Source organism: Bolinopsis microptera, chromosome 3 (assembly GCF_026151205.1).
Source record: "Bolinopsis microptera isolate Bmic1 chromosome 3, MBARI_Bmic_1.0, whole genome shotgun sequence".
Classification (NCBI taxonomy): Eukaryota; Metazoa; Ctenophora; class Tentaculata; order Lobata; family Bolinopsidae; genus Bolinopsis; species Bolinopsis microptera.
Genome location: NC_087074.1, coordinates 14,058,351 through 14,074,265, shown reverse-complemented (window position 1 = coordinate 14,074,265; position 15,915 = coordinate 14,058,351). Strand labels below are relative to the sequence as shown.

Genomic DNA, 15,915 nt, shown 5'->3' with positions numbered 1-15,915 from the left:
ATCGAGAAAAAACGAAAATGGGGGTACAAAACATAGGGGGGGGGGGGGTACAAAACAACATTTTTCCTGTTCAGAAGTTACCTTCCACTGTCTCCACATCTGCACTGGTATTGGCTGTTCGGAGAGATTTCTATACTGTCCAGCAATGCACGACATATCTACTATCTGCATCAACGTCTGACATAGTAATACTTGTTACGGTGGTGGTATGAAAATGGTGTTTCTGATAATATGATATAAAAACCTTGTTAAACCTACTAGTAGAAGTAAATTAAAATCAGGATAATCCTTGGTAAATAAACTGGTCACAACAAAAATTTTGTTAAACATATCCAATATAGTGTGTTTCAGTTTATAGTGTGTTTCAGTTTATAAATCCAAATTCAATTTTAACCGCTAAAAAGTAACCACTCACATCTCTGCACATATTGAAGTGTTTCATGTATTTAGCGTTTTGGTTCTCCGCAGCTATGGCCTCGTGACGTGCTAACTCCTTCTGACACTGTTCCTCGTACTCTTGCTTAGTCAGGCGCGCCACCTCCGCCTCTAAGTTCAGCGCCTCGTCGAAATCCTTCAACCGGCGCTGCATGTACTGCTGCTCCCTCTGGAGCCGGTTGTTCCTAATTACGTCCTTCTCCAGTCTGACTTGGAGGAGCTGCAGCGCAATGCGGCGCTCCAGCTGCGACTGTCTCATCAGACACGTGACGAGCATGTCCTCGTGTTTGGCTTGCTCGATAGCTTCGTGCGCTGCCAACTGTTCAACCAGCACTCTCCTTCTCCTCTTTTCTCGCTCCTGCAATTTTCAATGTAAGTCAGCTGTCTTGTCTGATTAAAAACATAGAAAACAAAACGTTTAGTGGTTCACTTGACAGTAATCTTAAACTGTTATTTCCCCTTACCTCCGACGAGGGCTGCTGTAAACAGCAGCCGACTATCTACATCTGCATCAGTCAGACTTACAGGCCACAGTGATTCGAAGGAATTAAAAACTATTCGATTTGAAACTCAAGAAGTAGTTCACAAATGTGCATCACTTCAAAAATTTGAATGATGATTTATTTATAAACAAATTATATTATGTATATTATATTAATGATATTCTCTTAACAAGCCAGATTTGCTGAATATTTCCTAACTCTACCCACTTAGCTATTTATGAAGCAAATCTGAACACTCAATTCTTTGCAATACGAATAAAACGTTTAGAAATTGGAAAATAACGATTTAAAAGTCTCGGTTAAGCACATAATTTTCGTCTTTTTGAGAATCATGTCCTGTTGAATCTGCCCTTTTTGTGTGATCAGCTAAATCTTTGTTTTCAGTGTTCAAAAATACCGATGCCATCAGTTGTACCGCTGCCGCCCCAACAAACAAGCTCACCACAGATACCGGACTTACTGGATACAATAAGTACGTGAGGAAACTGCCAACTGTGCCACCAGCGTCCCCAAGAGAGTGTATGAAGGTTGAAGCTGTGCTTCTGAGGACGGTGGGATAACATTCCACGGTAATAAGATATATTCTATACCGTAACCCAGTTCCAACCAAGCGAAGTAGCATGTTCAAGATCATCTTCACGGTTTGATTTAAATCGAAAAAGCCTGCTATGGTGCATAACAGAGCTAGTAAAGAGAAGCCGATGACGATGAATTTCCGACCCACCCTCTTTGCAAGAAATCCTGATAAGAGAACCCCAAGGACGTCCCCAAAAAAAGCTACAATATTTCCTGCCAGAGCTTTCTTGTCAAGGATATTTTGGCATAAAGTATCATTTGCAAAGTAAATGTTCTGACTTTCTTTTGTATTCTCTGAAGCGAGGGGAAGGTATGCCGCAAATGCTAAGAATATGTAATAGTTTGCGGACAATGTGGTTGTCAGAAGTATGGTGGGCTTTCTGTATTCGAAACTAAATATGTCCAGCAACTTTCCAGCTTTTTCGACAATATCAGACTTTTTAATAGATACACAGTTTTTTGGAAAAACGTCTCTATTCCACTCATAGATTTTCTTTAACGACTGTATCGCTTCTTCACCTTTCCCATGAACTAGCAAGTAACGTGGGGTTTCTGGACACATGATCAGGCCTATGAGAATGACAATAAACGGACATGAAATCACTGCCACCACATACCGCCATCCTATATTGTTGATAGCAAAGTAGGAGACTGTGGACAAGAATACCCCTCCGAACTGCCCGCCGAGATGCACGATCATGACGGCTAGCTCTTTGTTATTGGAAGCAGTGATTTCTACAGCTTAGACAAAGCAAACAGGATAGGCAATACCAGTACAAATCCCTTGTATTATAAGAGCAACCAGCAGGACCCAAACGTTTGGTGAAACAACAATCATGATGGAGCCAATTGCCAAGAACACGGTTGTTACCAATAAGACCATTCTCCTTCCAACTTTATCAGCAAGATTACCAGCTACAACTCCACTCACTGCAACTGACATAGGTAAAGCTGATCCAACAGCCACTTCAACCCAGGTGTTAAAACCCCACTCACAGCGTAGATAGGGAATGAGAATAGTTGTCATGAAGTATATAGACAGATGCACCAAGGCGATGAGAAACTGAAGCCCCCACAGAAAGAATTGAGTTTTGCCTAATCCTGATCCTTGAAAAAGCTCATCAAGGTTCATTTCATGTCCATCACTCCTCTTTATTTTCGCCTCTTGTTCACTAAGTTTAGATGATTTAGATGGTGACGCAAAAATTTTCTTTATGTAACTCATCATGAGTTTTCCTAATCCCATTTGGTAACTGAAGTAAGTAATGCATCAAATAGTGAACTAAAACCAACAAAAAGGGAGACAAAAAGAAATCGGGGAAAGGAGAAATATTAAACAGCTAAGTTGTTATGGACTGTTGATTTTGGAATAAAAACGTTTTTAGCATCCATAACACCTAAGGTAAACAGCATCATGCAACTCAAAATAGTTGTAAAAGAAGTGAACTCATCATAATTAAATCATGCATGAAGATCGTGGCTATGCAGGAACACTAAACTAAGTACACGTGCCACAGCTTTCACTAATTTATGTAATTATTGCTTAACCAGGTAGATATTTAGATAATAACAGAGTAGCTGCTCGTGAACCATTTTAATTAAAGTACGCTACTACCGGGAAGTTCTAAAACTAACAAAAGGAAAAAATGATAAACAAAGAAATCGGCGAAGGGATAAAAAGGTAATTACCACATGGAAGATTAAAAGCAATTAATCATGGAAGTTCATCAGAGGCAACATATAAAAGCGGTGGGTGCGGAATCTCACTATTTACCTAATACTGCACTTTTTTACGCCTTCGTGTAAACTCTTTACTTCGTAGTTTAGTACGCTGGTGTAAATATACTTTTTACTTGACAAAAGGGATCTAAACAGACTCTTCTTCATGATGTTGTTACACGAATTATGAATTATAGTCATGGATCTGAGAATATTCCCGTAGAAAAGTCTTCCGCCCCGAGGTTTGAGACCTGGAACGGCTCAAGGGACCCCTCAGAAACAAATTTGGCTTGGGTAGACTTTCTGAATATGGGGCAGTTTTGCGCAATTGACCACGCCCTTTTTTGGCGCTTTCGCGACTTTAAAATCAAAATAAATCCGCTTCTAATTGAAATTAGGAGCTAAACTTGGCTTTAAAGTTGTTCAGAATCATCATATTCAGGGGGGTAGAGCATAATTCACCAGACATCAGGTTGTTGAGTTATGTGACCACACCTTTTTTTTGCTCTCGCGAGTTGTTATTTGCACACTAAATACGAGATATCTCGGCTTCTGATTGAGCTAGGTGCTCATCCTGGGCACTAAAATGTTCGGAATCATCATATTAACTGGGGTCGAGCACAATTTCAAAATCCTCGGACGTCAGGTTGTTGAGTTATTAGGCAAACACCTATTTTTACGCAGTCGCGAGTAGCGATTGCCCCACATCCAAAAAGTTAAAAATTTCCTCGCAGATACAAATTTTCTGCTTTTTGTGGCCCGCTTGCTTCGCTCGCGAATTTTCCACTTTCACAATGTCGGCGAGTGAAACAGGACAGTTCTTAAGCATTTGGAGCTAGGCCCCAGAAAATGTTTAATGGCCACATTAAAACCTTCAAAATAGTATGTTACAAAATGGCTTTCTCCTATACTACAACCCAGTTACAAAATGACCCACGAGTAAAACATGGCCAGCTTGCACCATCTGTCTTAGTTATCACAAATTATTATATGTGCCTTGCAGAGTAGAGGCAACCATATCCTGAGAAATGTAGAGTGCATACAACTTAAACTTTCGCACAGACATGAATTGAAGATATGTTTGCGGTTTTCCGCAGCCAAAAATTCTTGATTTTCCCACACAGAAGGCCTAAAAGCAATTTGGCAATAGAGATCATTTTCAAACACAGTTTCAAAAACGATTAACTAGATTGTTAGTATAGTTTAAGATTAGGGAGCGACAGGATCGTCAGGCAAAATAATAGCATCTACATATGTATATTAATAATCTTTAGTGTGTTAGCCAAGGAATAGTGTTAAGATCTAAACAGACTCTTCTTCATGATGCCTACGATCGACACATTGTTGAGTTAGAAAACGGTAAGAGGTACGTGGCTGTTTTTTTTCGGTATTGTGCCCACAAAACTCTGACGAAGCACAAGAGCCTAAGTTTTTTTAATCGGCCGGTGATAAGTGGTTTAATTGATGATTTTGTGACCCAAATCTCTCTCTCTCTCTTTCTCTCTCTCTCTCTCTCTCTCTCTCTCTCTCTCTCTCTCTCTCTCTCTCTCTCTCTCTCTCTCTCTCTCTCTCTCTCTCTCTCTCTCTCTCTCTCTCTCTCTCTCTCTCTCTCTCTCTCTCTCTCTCTCTCTCTCTCTCTCTCTCTCTCCCATACTCGACAGATATGCTGTATCAAGTATTACTAGTAGATACGTGAGGAGCACTCAGAATTGAATTGAAGTATGCTTTGACTGAGTGATTTCATACTTTTGCACCGTTTTAACTACCGAAATAAATGTAATGGGTTTTTAGAATACAATAGGCGGATTTATACTTTTGCATTTCAACTCCGATAGTGAATTCCCGGACGTATGCCTTGCTTACACTAGGATAACATTATCTCGAATATATTACTGCTATCAAACAGCATACTGGAAGCTATATTGATTCAAGCTGTAACTTACTCGTTGTTACACGAATTATGAATTAGGGATACACTGGTTCATAGGATTAGAGAAATGACAATTGCTAGTTGGTTTGTGTGTAGATAGAAGGTCTGTGCGGCTTCGAGTGATAATAGAAAATCATTATAATTATTACGCAAGAATTATTGTAAAAGTTATGTTTATATAGAAACAAGGACAGTAACTAACATATCGAGGGCCGAGGCACTCTCCTTGTACCTAGCTATCGAGAATGACTCGGACCGAAAATTTTATAAATCGATATTATTTTCAAAGTTTTTCTGGAAACTACTTCAAGTTCATGTTTCATGCTACCCTGATCATTATGAGCAGAAAATACTTGTTCGGTCCGTACCTACATTTGGAAGGCTGTGGATGTGATTAGTTCCATATAATTATAAAGAACGTGATAAATTAAAGAAAAATGCACAATTTGTCGAGGAGAATTAACAAAATCGTTGCGGCAAACGTCAAAAATCGCGATTTGTCGCGGAGAATGGGAAAAAATCGCGATTACGCACGTGCCGCGATTTCCTTTTGACCTTGATCATAATTAGTACCTTAATTAATTAGTAATTACCTACCTTTAACTAAACAACTACTGACTGTATTTCAAAGCCTTTTTACTTACACAAACTTACACAAACTTCTGCTTCTCTGAAAGATTATTACAGAAATTGACTAATGCAAGGGGTGCACAAAGGGTGAAGTTCTAAATGATGTTGACTGAAAAGTGAAAAGTGCTAAAGTTCTAGGTAAAATAATGATTGTGAATCAGACTGATAAGTTTAGATTACTGATAAGGTGAATTTAGCATGTAAATTGTAATGTGTAAGCTTTTGACGATTACTTGTTCAGACAAAACTTGAGTTTAGTTCGCTGTGCTACGTCAGCTTGTTTTTAATTAGATTTAGAGAATTTAAATAAGATTCGCAGATCAGTCCTTGTAAAAATGCTTGACCCTAACAATAGTAACGGGAATTTCGATATTATCTCTCAAGGGCCTGATCCAGTTCAGAAACTAATGATATGGACCAAGCTGCCCCACTTGGCGAACTGTCAGGCTAGTAAAACTCTTAAAGTATTCAAAAAACAGGAAACGTTATCTGCCTATAATAAAGTTACTTAAAGATAAAAGTTCTTAACACAGCTTTACGGGTCGTAACTCATAAGTCGTAACTCCATGTTCTAAAATAAACTCGCGATGATTGAGTGCCTAATTACCGCACACCTTACCGACGCAATAGCAATATTTGTGCCGAGTAGTGATTCCAAGCGGGAGCTTAATAAGGAACCTTTCTCAGTATTGAAGTCAGTTCTGAAGTCAGATCCGAACCTCCGTTATTAAATCAATCGACGAATCATCAACTATCTTTTAAAATCCTATTTCATTTTTATCGGGATTATTTAAGAGAAATATATATAATATGTACCTCTACTTATTCTTGGATTTGATAAATCATGTATAATCTTATGGTACGGCACCAGTTTGTCGGGTACGTGGTCACCGAGTGACGCAGTCACGAGGTACAGTCAAGGTCAAAAGGAAATCGCGGCACGTGCAGAATCGCACTCTCAATCGCATTTTCCCATTCTCCGCGACAAATCACGATTTTTTTTTGTTAGCTGAGACAAACAGATCCTCGCGACAAATTGCGATTATTCCAGCGCATTCTCCTTTAAATCCAGCGCATTCTCCTTTAAATCCGAAGGCCAAATATCACGTTCTTTATAAAGTTATAAGTATATGGAACCAATCACATCCACAGCGTTCCGAATATAGGTACGGACTTCAGAGGACCGAACAAGTATTTTCTGCTCATAATGCTCAGGGTAGCATGAAACATGAACAAAAGTAGTTGAACAAAAACTTCCAAAATCGTATATCGAGAGGTAGGTACTACTAGTACTACTAGGTACGGACTTCAGAAAACCAAAAAATATATGCTAGGATCATAATGATCAGGGTAACATGAACCGTGGAAAAATTGGTTTCCAGGAATCCACTTTCACAAGAATTTCTTAACCCACTCGTCTGCTGACGTAACATGGTGAGCCAAAAATTCCCAACTTCCCTAAAAATTAGACATAAAAACTTAGACATAAAAACTTTAAAGACCATTAGACATAAGTTTACCACTAGACATAAAATTAACCACTAGACACCCCAATCAATGTCTGGAAAACTGCAAACATTCAATAGACGATCCACAAAGGCCCTCTTATGAACAAAGGCAAAGATGAGGAAATAACATAATACGTATATGTATGTGATGTAAAATATAGTATGTGATGTAAAATTTGTTAGGCATAAGGTTTGTTAGCAGTTAATCTGTTAAGTGAGATTTGGAACAATGATCAAATCGACCAATACAATACAATACAATACAATTGTTAAGACAATTAATCTATATTTATAACCTTATAATATACCTTTGCGAACACAATATGGACAAGAACTCATAAGGGTAAAGGAAATTTTTTCACGAACATAGTGATAGTGAAAAACGTATACAAAGGATGCCATAATACTGGCAACATGCCGCCAACCTCTAAGTCGCCCCCAAAATCCGCTGAGCTGCAAAATTTTGCCACTACTCGATAGAATTAAAGATGTTAAATGATTTAAGCCTCATTCTGTCCGATAACCATAATGATAATATGCCATAGGACTACTTGTTCCAGAAATCCTGATCCTTGAAAAAGCTCATCAAGGTTCATTTCATGTCCATCACTCCTCTTTATTTTCGCCTCTTGTTCACTAAGTTTAGATGATTTAGATGGTGACGCAAAAATTTTCTTTATGTAACTCATCGTGAGTTTTCCTAATCCCATTTGGTAACTGAAGTAAGTAATGCATCAAATAGTGAACTAAAACCAACAAAAAGGGAGACAAAAAGAAATCGGGGAAAGGAGAAATATTAAACAGCTAAGTTGTTATGGACTGTTGATTTTGGAATAAAAACGTTTTTAGCATCCATAACACCTAAGGTAAACAGCATCATGCAACTCAAAATAGTTGTAAAAGAAGTGAACTCATCATAATTAAATCATGCATGAAGATCGTGGCTATGCAGGAACACAAAACTAAGTACACGTGCCACAGCTTTCACTAATTTATGTAATTATTGCTTAACCAGGTAGATAAATAGATGTCGGAGGGGACCGGATTGATGACTCTCTCACCCTAAAACTCCCTAGGAGAGGGGTGACAGATGATATGCCGGCTCCTTCACCCGGCACAAAAAATAACATAAAACAACAAAAAAAGGATGGGGATGCATTGGTTTCTTGTAGTGAGGTAGCTCTAGTAGGGACATTTAATGTCCGAACTGCTAGAGAAGGTTACAAGCGCCTTGAACTCGTGACTCAGTTTCTGGAGAGTGGCATGGAGATCCTTGGGATCCAAGAACATAGGATTGTCCACCAGGAGCCGATCAAGATCGAAAAGTTCAAGGAGGGGGTTAGCTTGGTAACTGTTTCAGCATGGAGGAATGGAGCAGGAGCAGCCACCGGTGGAGTGGGCTTTCTGCTGACTAGAAGAGCATACAGCGCAATCAGCCTCATTAAACCCTATGGCTCAAGGGTGCTGACTATCTCTTTCAACGGAAATCCCAGACTCACAACTATAACTGCCTATAGTCCTACCGAGGCAGCACTAGTTGAAGAAGCGGAGGATTTCCATAACACCCTTAGACAGGCTATGAATGATGTGCCAGCGCACCACCTGCTGATCACAGAGGGAGATATGAACGCCCGGCTTGGAAAGGAGAGTGAAGAAGATTCCCGTTGGTACTTTCATACTCGTACCAATCGGAATGGAGAGCTACTGAGAGACACTGCCCTGGAGTGCGATATGGAAATTACCAATATCCGCTTCAGAAAGAAGGTCAACAAGAGGTGGACCTTCTTATCCGATGGGACACTTAACAAAGGTCAGATTGACTATATCCTCATACGGCGGAAGTGGAAAAACTCATTAAAGAACACTGAAGTTTACAACACTTTTCAGTCGTTGGGATCTGATCACAGAGTTGTAGTGTGTAAGATCAAAGTTAGCTTTAGGAAAGGACACAGGCCTCCGAAAAAAGTTAACTATGATCATAGTGCCCTGAAGTCGGATGGTGAGCTTCAAAAAAAGTATGCAATTGAAGTTCGGAATAGATTCTCTGGCCTGGTAGAGGAGGATGATGGGGCCACTGAAAGCTACGGGAAGCTTATGGTTGCTATTGAGGCGGCAAACAAGAGCCTTCTGCCAAAGAAGACTCGACAAAAGCAGATTGACCCCTCAAGTGACCCAAGAGTGGACAGTGCAAGGAGGGGACTGTTCTTGGCCAAGGACCAATACCATCAGGAGCCTTGTGAGGAGAAGAGAGAGGAAGTCGCCACTAAAAAGGATTTGTTAAAGGCCTGCTACAAAGAGGTAGAGGAGGAGATCCTGAAAGGAAAGATCAGGAAAGTTGAGGATACTGCTGATCGTTGTAAGAACAAGGAATCCTGGAAGCTTGTCAACGATATTTCAGGGAGGACAAATCCCAGCTGTGGACTCGTGGAAGGGGGCAGCTCAACAGAACGTCTTGAGAACTGGAGCTGAGGAAGCACTTCTCTGGGTTACTTGGACAGCCACCCACAGTCCCTGACAATAGTATTCCGATCAGGAATATACACCCTCCACTGAATATAGAGGATGGCCCGTTCACCATTGAGGAACTACGTCTTGCCAAAAAGCAGATAGTAGAAGGCAAAGCTTATGGTGATGATGGTATCTCACCTGAAGTGATGAAGAGGGTGGACATCGATGACGTCATCCTGAAGTTCTGCAACGATGCATTATGTGAAGGTCTCATGCCCGATCAATGGAAGCTCAGTAATATTGTTCCTGTGCCAAAGAAAGGGGACCTCACTAAGACCGACAACTACAGAGGAATATCTCTGACATCGATAGTCAGTAAAACTCTGAACAAAATGTTGCTGAACAGGATGAAGCCAAGTCTTGAGGAAGTTTTACGGGACAACCAGAATGGCTTTAGACCTGGGCGCTCTACAACATCGCACATCCTTGCTCTACGAAGAATTATGGAGGGTGCTAGAGCCAAAAATCTTAAGGCCACCATGGTTTTCATTGATTTCAAAAAGGCGTTCGATAGTGTGCATAGAGGTTTGCTCATGAAGATATTAAAAGCATATGGCATACCAGAAGCCATAGTGCGGCTCATTGAGGGTATCTATACGAGCACAAAGGCTAAAGTAGTTACAGCCGATGGTATAACAGAAATTTTTGATATCCTGGCTGGAGTACTGCAAGGAGACACTCTTGCCCCGTACTTGTTCATTATCGTGATTGACTATATCATGACAGTGACTATAGACGATGATGACTCGGACTCTGGGTTTACCCTCAGGCCTGCACGGAGTAGAAGGATTGGTGCCGAGAAGATCGCAGACGTCGAGTTTGCAGATGATGTTGCCCTTATCACTGATACCATTGAAGGGGCAAAACTACTCCTGGACAGGCTTGAGAAAGCAGCACTGAGTGTTGGGCTAGCCATGAACGGCTCTAAAACTAAGTTCATAACTCTGAACATGACAGAGGAGGCGAGTAGTCTTAATAGCTGTTCTGGAAACCAGCTGGAAAAGGTGACAGACTTTGTTTACCTTGGAGCTTGGATAGCAACAACAGAGAGGGACCTGCGGGTCAGAAAAGCTAAGGCTTGGGCAGCCTGCCACAAGCTAAAGAAGATGTGGAAGTCTGACCTTAGAAGAGGACTAAAGATCCGTCTATTTGTTGCTACTGTGGAGTCAATACTTCTTTATGGTTCTGAAACCTGGACGTTGACAGAGCAATTGAAGAAACGCATTGATGGCTGCTACACTAGAATACTAAGGATGGCACTTAATGTGGATTGGAAGCAGCGAAAAACCAACAAAGAAGTCTATGGCAACCTACCGAGAGCAACCATGAAGATCCAAGAGCGCAGGATGCGACTAGCAGGCCATATCCACCGGCACCCAGAACTAGTCGCAAACCGCTTGCTACTCTGGGAACCAACTCATGGGGTGCGGAGTAGGGGGAGACCAGCCATGACCTATGTTGATAGCCTACGAGCTGACACGGGTCTCAACGACACTGGAGAAATGGGCGGACTTATGGCGGATAGAGTTTTATGGAGACAGCGCATCAATACTCGGACGCTGAAGCCGCCTTAAGTAAGTCAGGTAGATAATAACAGAGTAGCTGCTCGTGAACCATTTTAATTAAAGTACGCTACTATCGGGAAGTTCTAAAACTAACAAAAGGAAAAAATGATAAACAAAGAAATCGGCGAAGGGATAAAAAAGTAATTACCACATGGAAGATTAAAAGCAATTAATCATGGAAGTTCATCAGAGGCAACATATAAAAGCGGTGGGTGCGGAATCGCACCATTTACCTAATACTGCACTTTTTTACGCCTTCGTGTAAACTCTTTATTTCGTAGTTTAGTACGCTGGTGTAAATATACTTTTGACTTTAGAATTACACAAAAAAATGGATCCTGAATCATTTGGATGTGAATTAGTAGTAGTATTGAATTAGTAGTAGTATTGTGGGTTGTGAATCTAATTTTGCTTAAGCATGAAATCCAGTCATTCTCGCTGGTTAATATTGGCCACGTTATCTATCGACTGACTGTACCCAAGGACAAAACAAAATTGCGATTATCTAGGCCAAAAATCGCGACAGGCTCGTCAGGCAAAAGAATAGGATAAGTTTCCATAAACGAAATGGGCGCTGATAATCGCTTATTGGGCGCTTTTTCGGCGCTTTTTTATAAATAACCGTTTATGATCGATTTTTTTACGATTATAAACGGCTCACAAAAAATCGCTTATAATCGACTATAATTGATGTAATAATTCAAAAAAGCGGTTTTTTTAATATAAAAGCGCTTATAAGCGCTTAAATAAGCGATCATAAGTCCCCACAAACGATTTGAAAGCGATTTTCCAGTAGGATTGGCGGTAAAACGTGGTGGATAAGCGGTCGGCCAGATAAGCGATTCGTAGGCGCTTTTTTGAACCATTTATAAGCGAATATAAGCGCTTATTAGCGGGTTGCAATTTAGCTGTTTGTAAAGCGCTATAAAAGCGCAAGTATAAGCGGTTTTTTATTCAGTCAGAAAAACGCTATTTTACATCTTATAACCGCTCATAATCGATTATAATCGCTTTTTTAAAAATCGCTTATTACGGCTCATTCATCGCTTTTTTACCGCTTTTTACCGCTTTTCGTATCATCCAGGGCCAGGTGGGCAGGAATTAAAAAGCGCTCATAAGCGCTTTTTCGATGCTGCCCCTAACCTGGTCGGAACGGGGGGAGTGCCCGGAATTAAAAAGCGCTTATAAGCGCTTTTTCAATGCTGCCCCTAACCTGGTCGGAACGGGGGAGTGCCCGGAATTAAAAAGCGCTTATAAGCGATTTCTCAATTCCCCTTAACCTGGTCGGAACTGGAGAGTGCCCGCTTATACGTGCTTTTCTGAGCAACCTGGGGTCCACCGGCAGAGTCAGGATTTAAAATCGCTTATAGGCGCTTATGATCGCTTTTCTAACGCTTTTCCTATCACCCATTGCCTGGTTGGCAGGAATTAGAAAGCGCAAATAAGCGCTTTTTCAATGCCCCTAACCTGGTCGGAACGGGGGAGTGCCCAGAATTAAAAAGCGCTTATAAGAGCTTTTTCAATGCTACTCAACCTGGTTGGATTTGAAATGGGTGAGTGCCGGAATTAAAAAGCGCTTTATCATTGCCCCTCAATTAACCTTGGAACGGGAGAGTCAAGTTTTTCGGAGGTCGTTCGGGCGCCGGTCGGAGGTCGTTCGGGCGCCGGTCGGAGGTCGGTTGGGCGCCGGTCGGAGCTCGGTTGGGCGCCGGTCGGAGGTCGGTCAGCGACTTTGAGGGGAACATTTGTGTTTTTTCCAGCGAAAACGTTTTTCGCATCACCGTTTATCATAAGCATCTCGACTATAGCACCTGTATTCAGACTACTAAATCAGGCGGAATATTCGACGTTTGAACTCGGAACAGACATGAACTGAAATTGTTCAATTTTTCGGACTATATATCCTTCCCTGGTCTTATGCAATATGCATGGTTTAGTGTAGGGTTGCCAACCGATATTACCGGGCGATAATTATCGGCGATAATTTCCCATAAACCGTTATCGATTATCGCGATAATTTTCGATAATTATCGCGATAATCAACCAATTTTTATTATGGTAAAATGGCCACATTTAGCATATTTTTCGAATCTATTTCTCTGTTTGTATTAACTAAAGTTGAAACCCAGTGCTAGCATAATTTGCAGTGTGATACTGATGGTATGCTGACGTGCTGTGTAGTATGTAATGTGTATGAATTTGTGGCAGTGAAAATTGAAATGTTGCGTTATCGCATCTAATAAGTAACTTGGAGCTGAGGTTGTTATATGGTCCACCCGTATTCACACTCCGACCTGAGTTTAGTCATTTTCCGATACGAGATTGGGGACGGGTTCTATAAACTATCAACAAACATATGGTCAGACGTATTTATTGTTGTTTGTTAAAGCACGGAAAGGAACTCAGACTGCAACGAGACTACAAAACCTGTTGGAGCTCAGTGTGCAGTATGTTGGAGAGATATAACCGGATAACTGATGCAGTGCACAGAATTTTAGATGACTTGGAGCTAGGCAATCTAAAGCTGGATGCAGGAGAGACTGAGTTAGCTAAAGAGTAAAGACATAACCAAGACTCTCGCACCGTTCAAGAATGTAACTGAGTTTTTGTGTAAAAGAGAAAGCATGCTCGCTCAAGCAGAAGTGATTATTTAGTTTATTGACAGTAATTAAGCTCGGGAAAATGGGTCAAACTTAATCCTTGTCATGTCCACCTGTAGGTTCCACCAGGATCTCGAATTTATAACGTTCATTAGTATAGTAGTATAGTGACACTTGAATTCCACGAACTTTAGTTGTCGATCTTTAGTACGTAAATCGTCCGATAGTTAGTGAGAAGAGGAGCAATTTGGTTTACAATAGCTCAAAGCTATCAAGATAAGCTCGAAATGATTCGACTTCGAATGAAATCTACTGGAAATCCATTCATCATGAACTTGAATCAAGATAGGATTTCTATCGTGGGAATAGCTACCAGAGCTGAGGTATGGAACTATGATCATTATTTATTATTAGAAACCCTGGCACCGGTCATATCCGGTGGTTTTACATTTACGAGCCGACTAGCTCCTAGACACCTATTGACAGCCTGACAGGGTGGCTCACTCAATTTTGAACTGTGACACGTCCAAATTCCATGGTAAATTGGGGTTTTGATGTAGTAACCAGATTCATTATAAATAACATGTATGTCATGATAATCAATATGCCCATCAGCTGGTTAGGTGAGTGTGTAAAAAATATGCAATAAATTGTAGGTTTACTGATCACCAGCCTCACGGAGCTAGCTCTATGAGGCTGGTCAACAAACCAGCAGGACAATAAGAAAATGTAAAATTTGCCCCGTCAATATGTCTCAGCGAACCTTAACATTAGTCGAAATATTCTCCTTAGCATCGCGAGGCTATTATTAACAAAGAAGCTTAAAATTGTGTATAACAGAATAACTTGATGAACGTATGTATATTGTATAAACGCTTCACACCACTCTATATTTGCCGTACGGATGCCAATTATGGATCGCTTCCCCCTGGTTTAAAGTCCTGACTGAAGATTGATTAAAAATGGAATTGTCAACTAAGACGATAAATGGGGAAGGAATTTAACCAGGCAACTATTTATTTGCTTCACTATGCAGTATGCACCTATGCAGTATGCACCCTGTTAGCGTTCACGTGCACCCTCTCAGTTTCTCATTTGATCTCATGCAGATGCGGCAGAGGTGCCGACCAGAGTAACAGGTCACTGTTAGAACAGTGATTATTGAACGTATGATAGATAACAACCGATACTAAAGCAGTGGATCTAAATGTCACCTGGTCAAACCCGGGGTGAAATATTTACATTAAGCGTCCCAACGGCTCCTGGCACAGTACATGGTAGAACCTGGTTAGCACGGGAAATTGGGTCAAACTTAACCCTAATTGTCATATCCTCCTGTAGGTTTTACTTAATGAATTTACAAAATTCACCAGTGTAGTAATTATAGTAATAGTATTGTGACACTTGAAAGTCACGAACTTAAGTTGCTCAAAGCTATCAAGATTAGGGTTACTAAATACTAACCGATATTATCGAGGAAAATTTCCCAAAAATCTTTATAGATTATCACGACAATTTTCGAGAATTACCGCGATAATCAACCAATTTTTATTATGGTAAAATGGCCAAAATTTAACACATTTTTTGTATCTATTTCTCTGTCTGTAAAGTTAAAACCCAGTGCTACTGCTAGCATAATTTGCAGTGTGATGGTATGTGCGTATGAATTTGTGGCAGTGAAGATTGAAATTTTGCGTTATCGCATCTAGTAAGTAACTTGGAGGTTGTATGGTCAGACGTAGTTATTGTTGTTTATTGAAGCACGGAAAGGAACTCAGACTGCAACGAGACTACAAAACCCGTTGGAGCTCGGTGTGCAGTATGTTGGAGAGATATAACCGGATAACTGATGCAGTGCACGGAATTTTAGATGACTTGGAGCTAGGCTGGATGCAGGAGACACTGAGTTAGCAAAAGACATTACCAAGACTCTCGCACCGT

At 40.7% G+C, this 15,915-nt stretch overlaps 1 protein-coding gene across 22 annotated transcripts in view; it reads right to left on the bottom strand.

Moving 5' to 3' along the window:
- LOC134813407 (sperm flagellar protein 2-like) overlaps positions 1 to 15,915 on the bottom strand; it is a 46,673-nt gene that overhangs the window by 9,548 nt on the left and 21,210 nt on the right. For all 22 annotated transcript variants that reach the window (XM_063821148.1, XM_063821149.1, XM_063821150.1 and 19 more), the window contains 2 exons: positions 416 to 793; positions 82 to 177 (listed from right to left, as the gene is read on the bottom strand). In XM_063821148.1, coding sequence (XP_063677218.1) covers positions 82 to 177; positions 416 to 793 — 474 coding nt within the window. The remainder of the gene's footprint in view (positions 1 to 81; positions 178 to 415; positions 794 to 15,915) is intronic.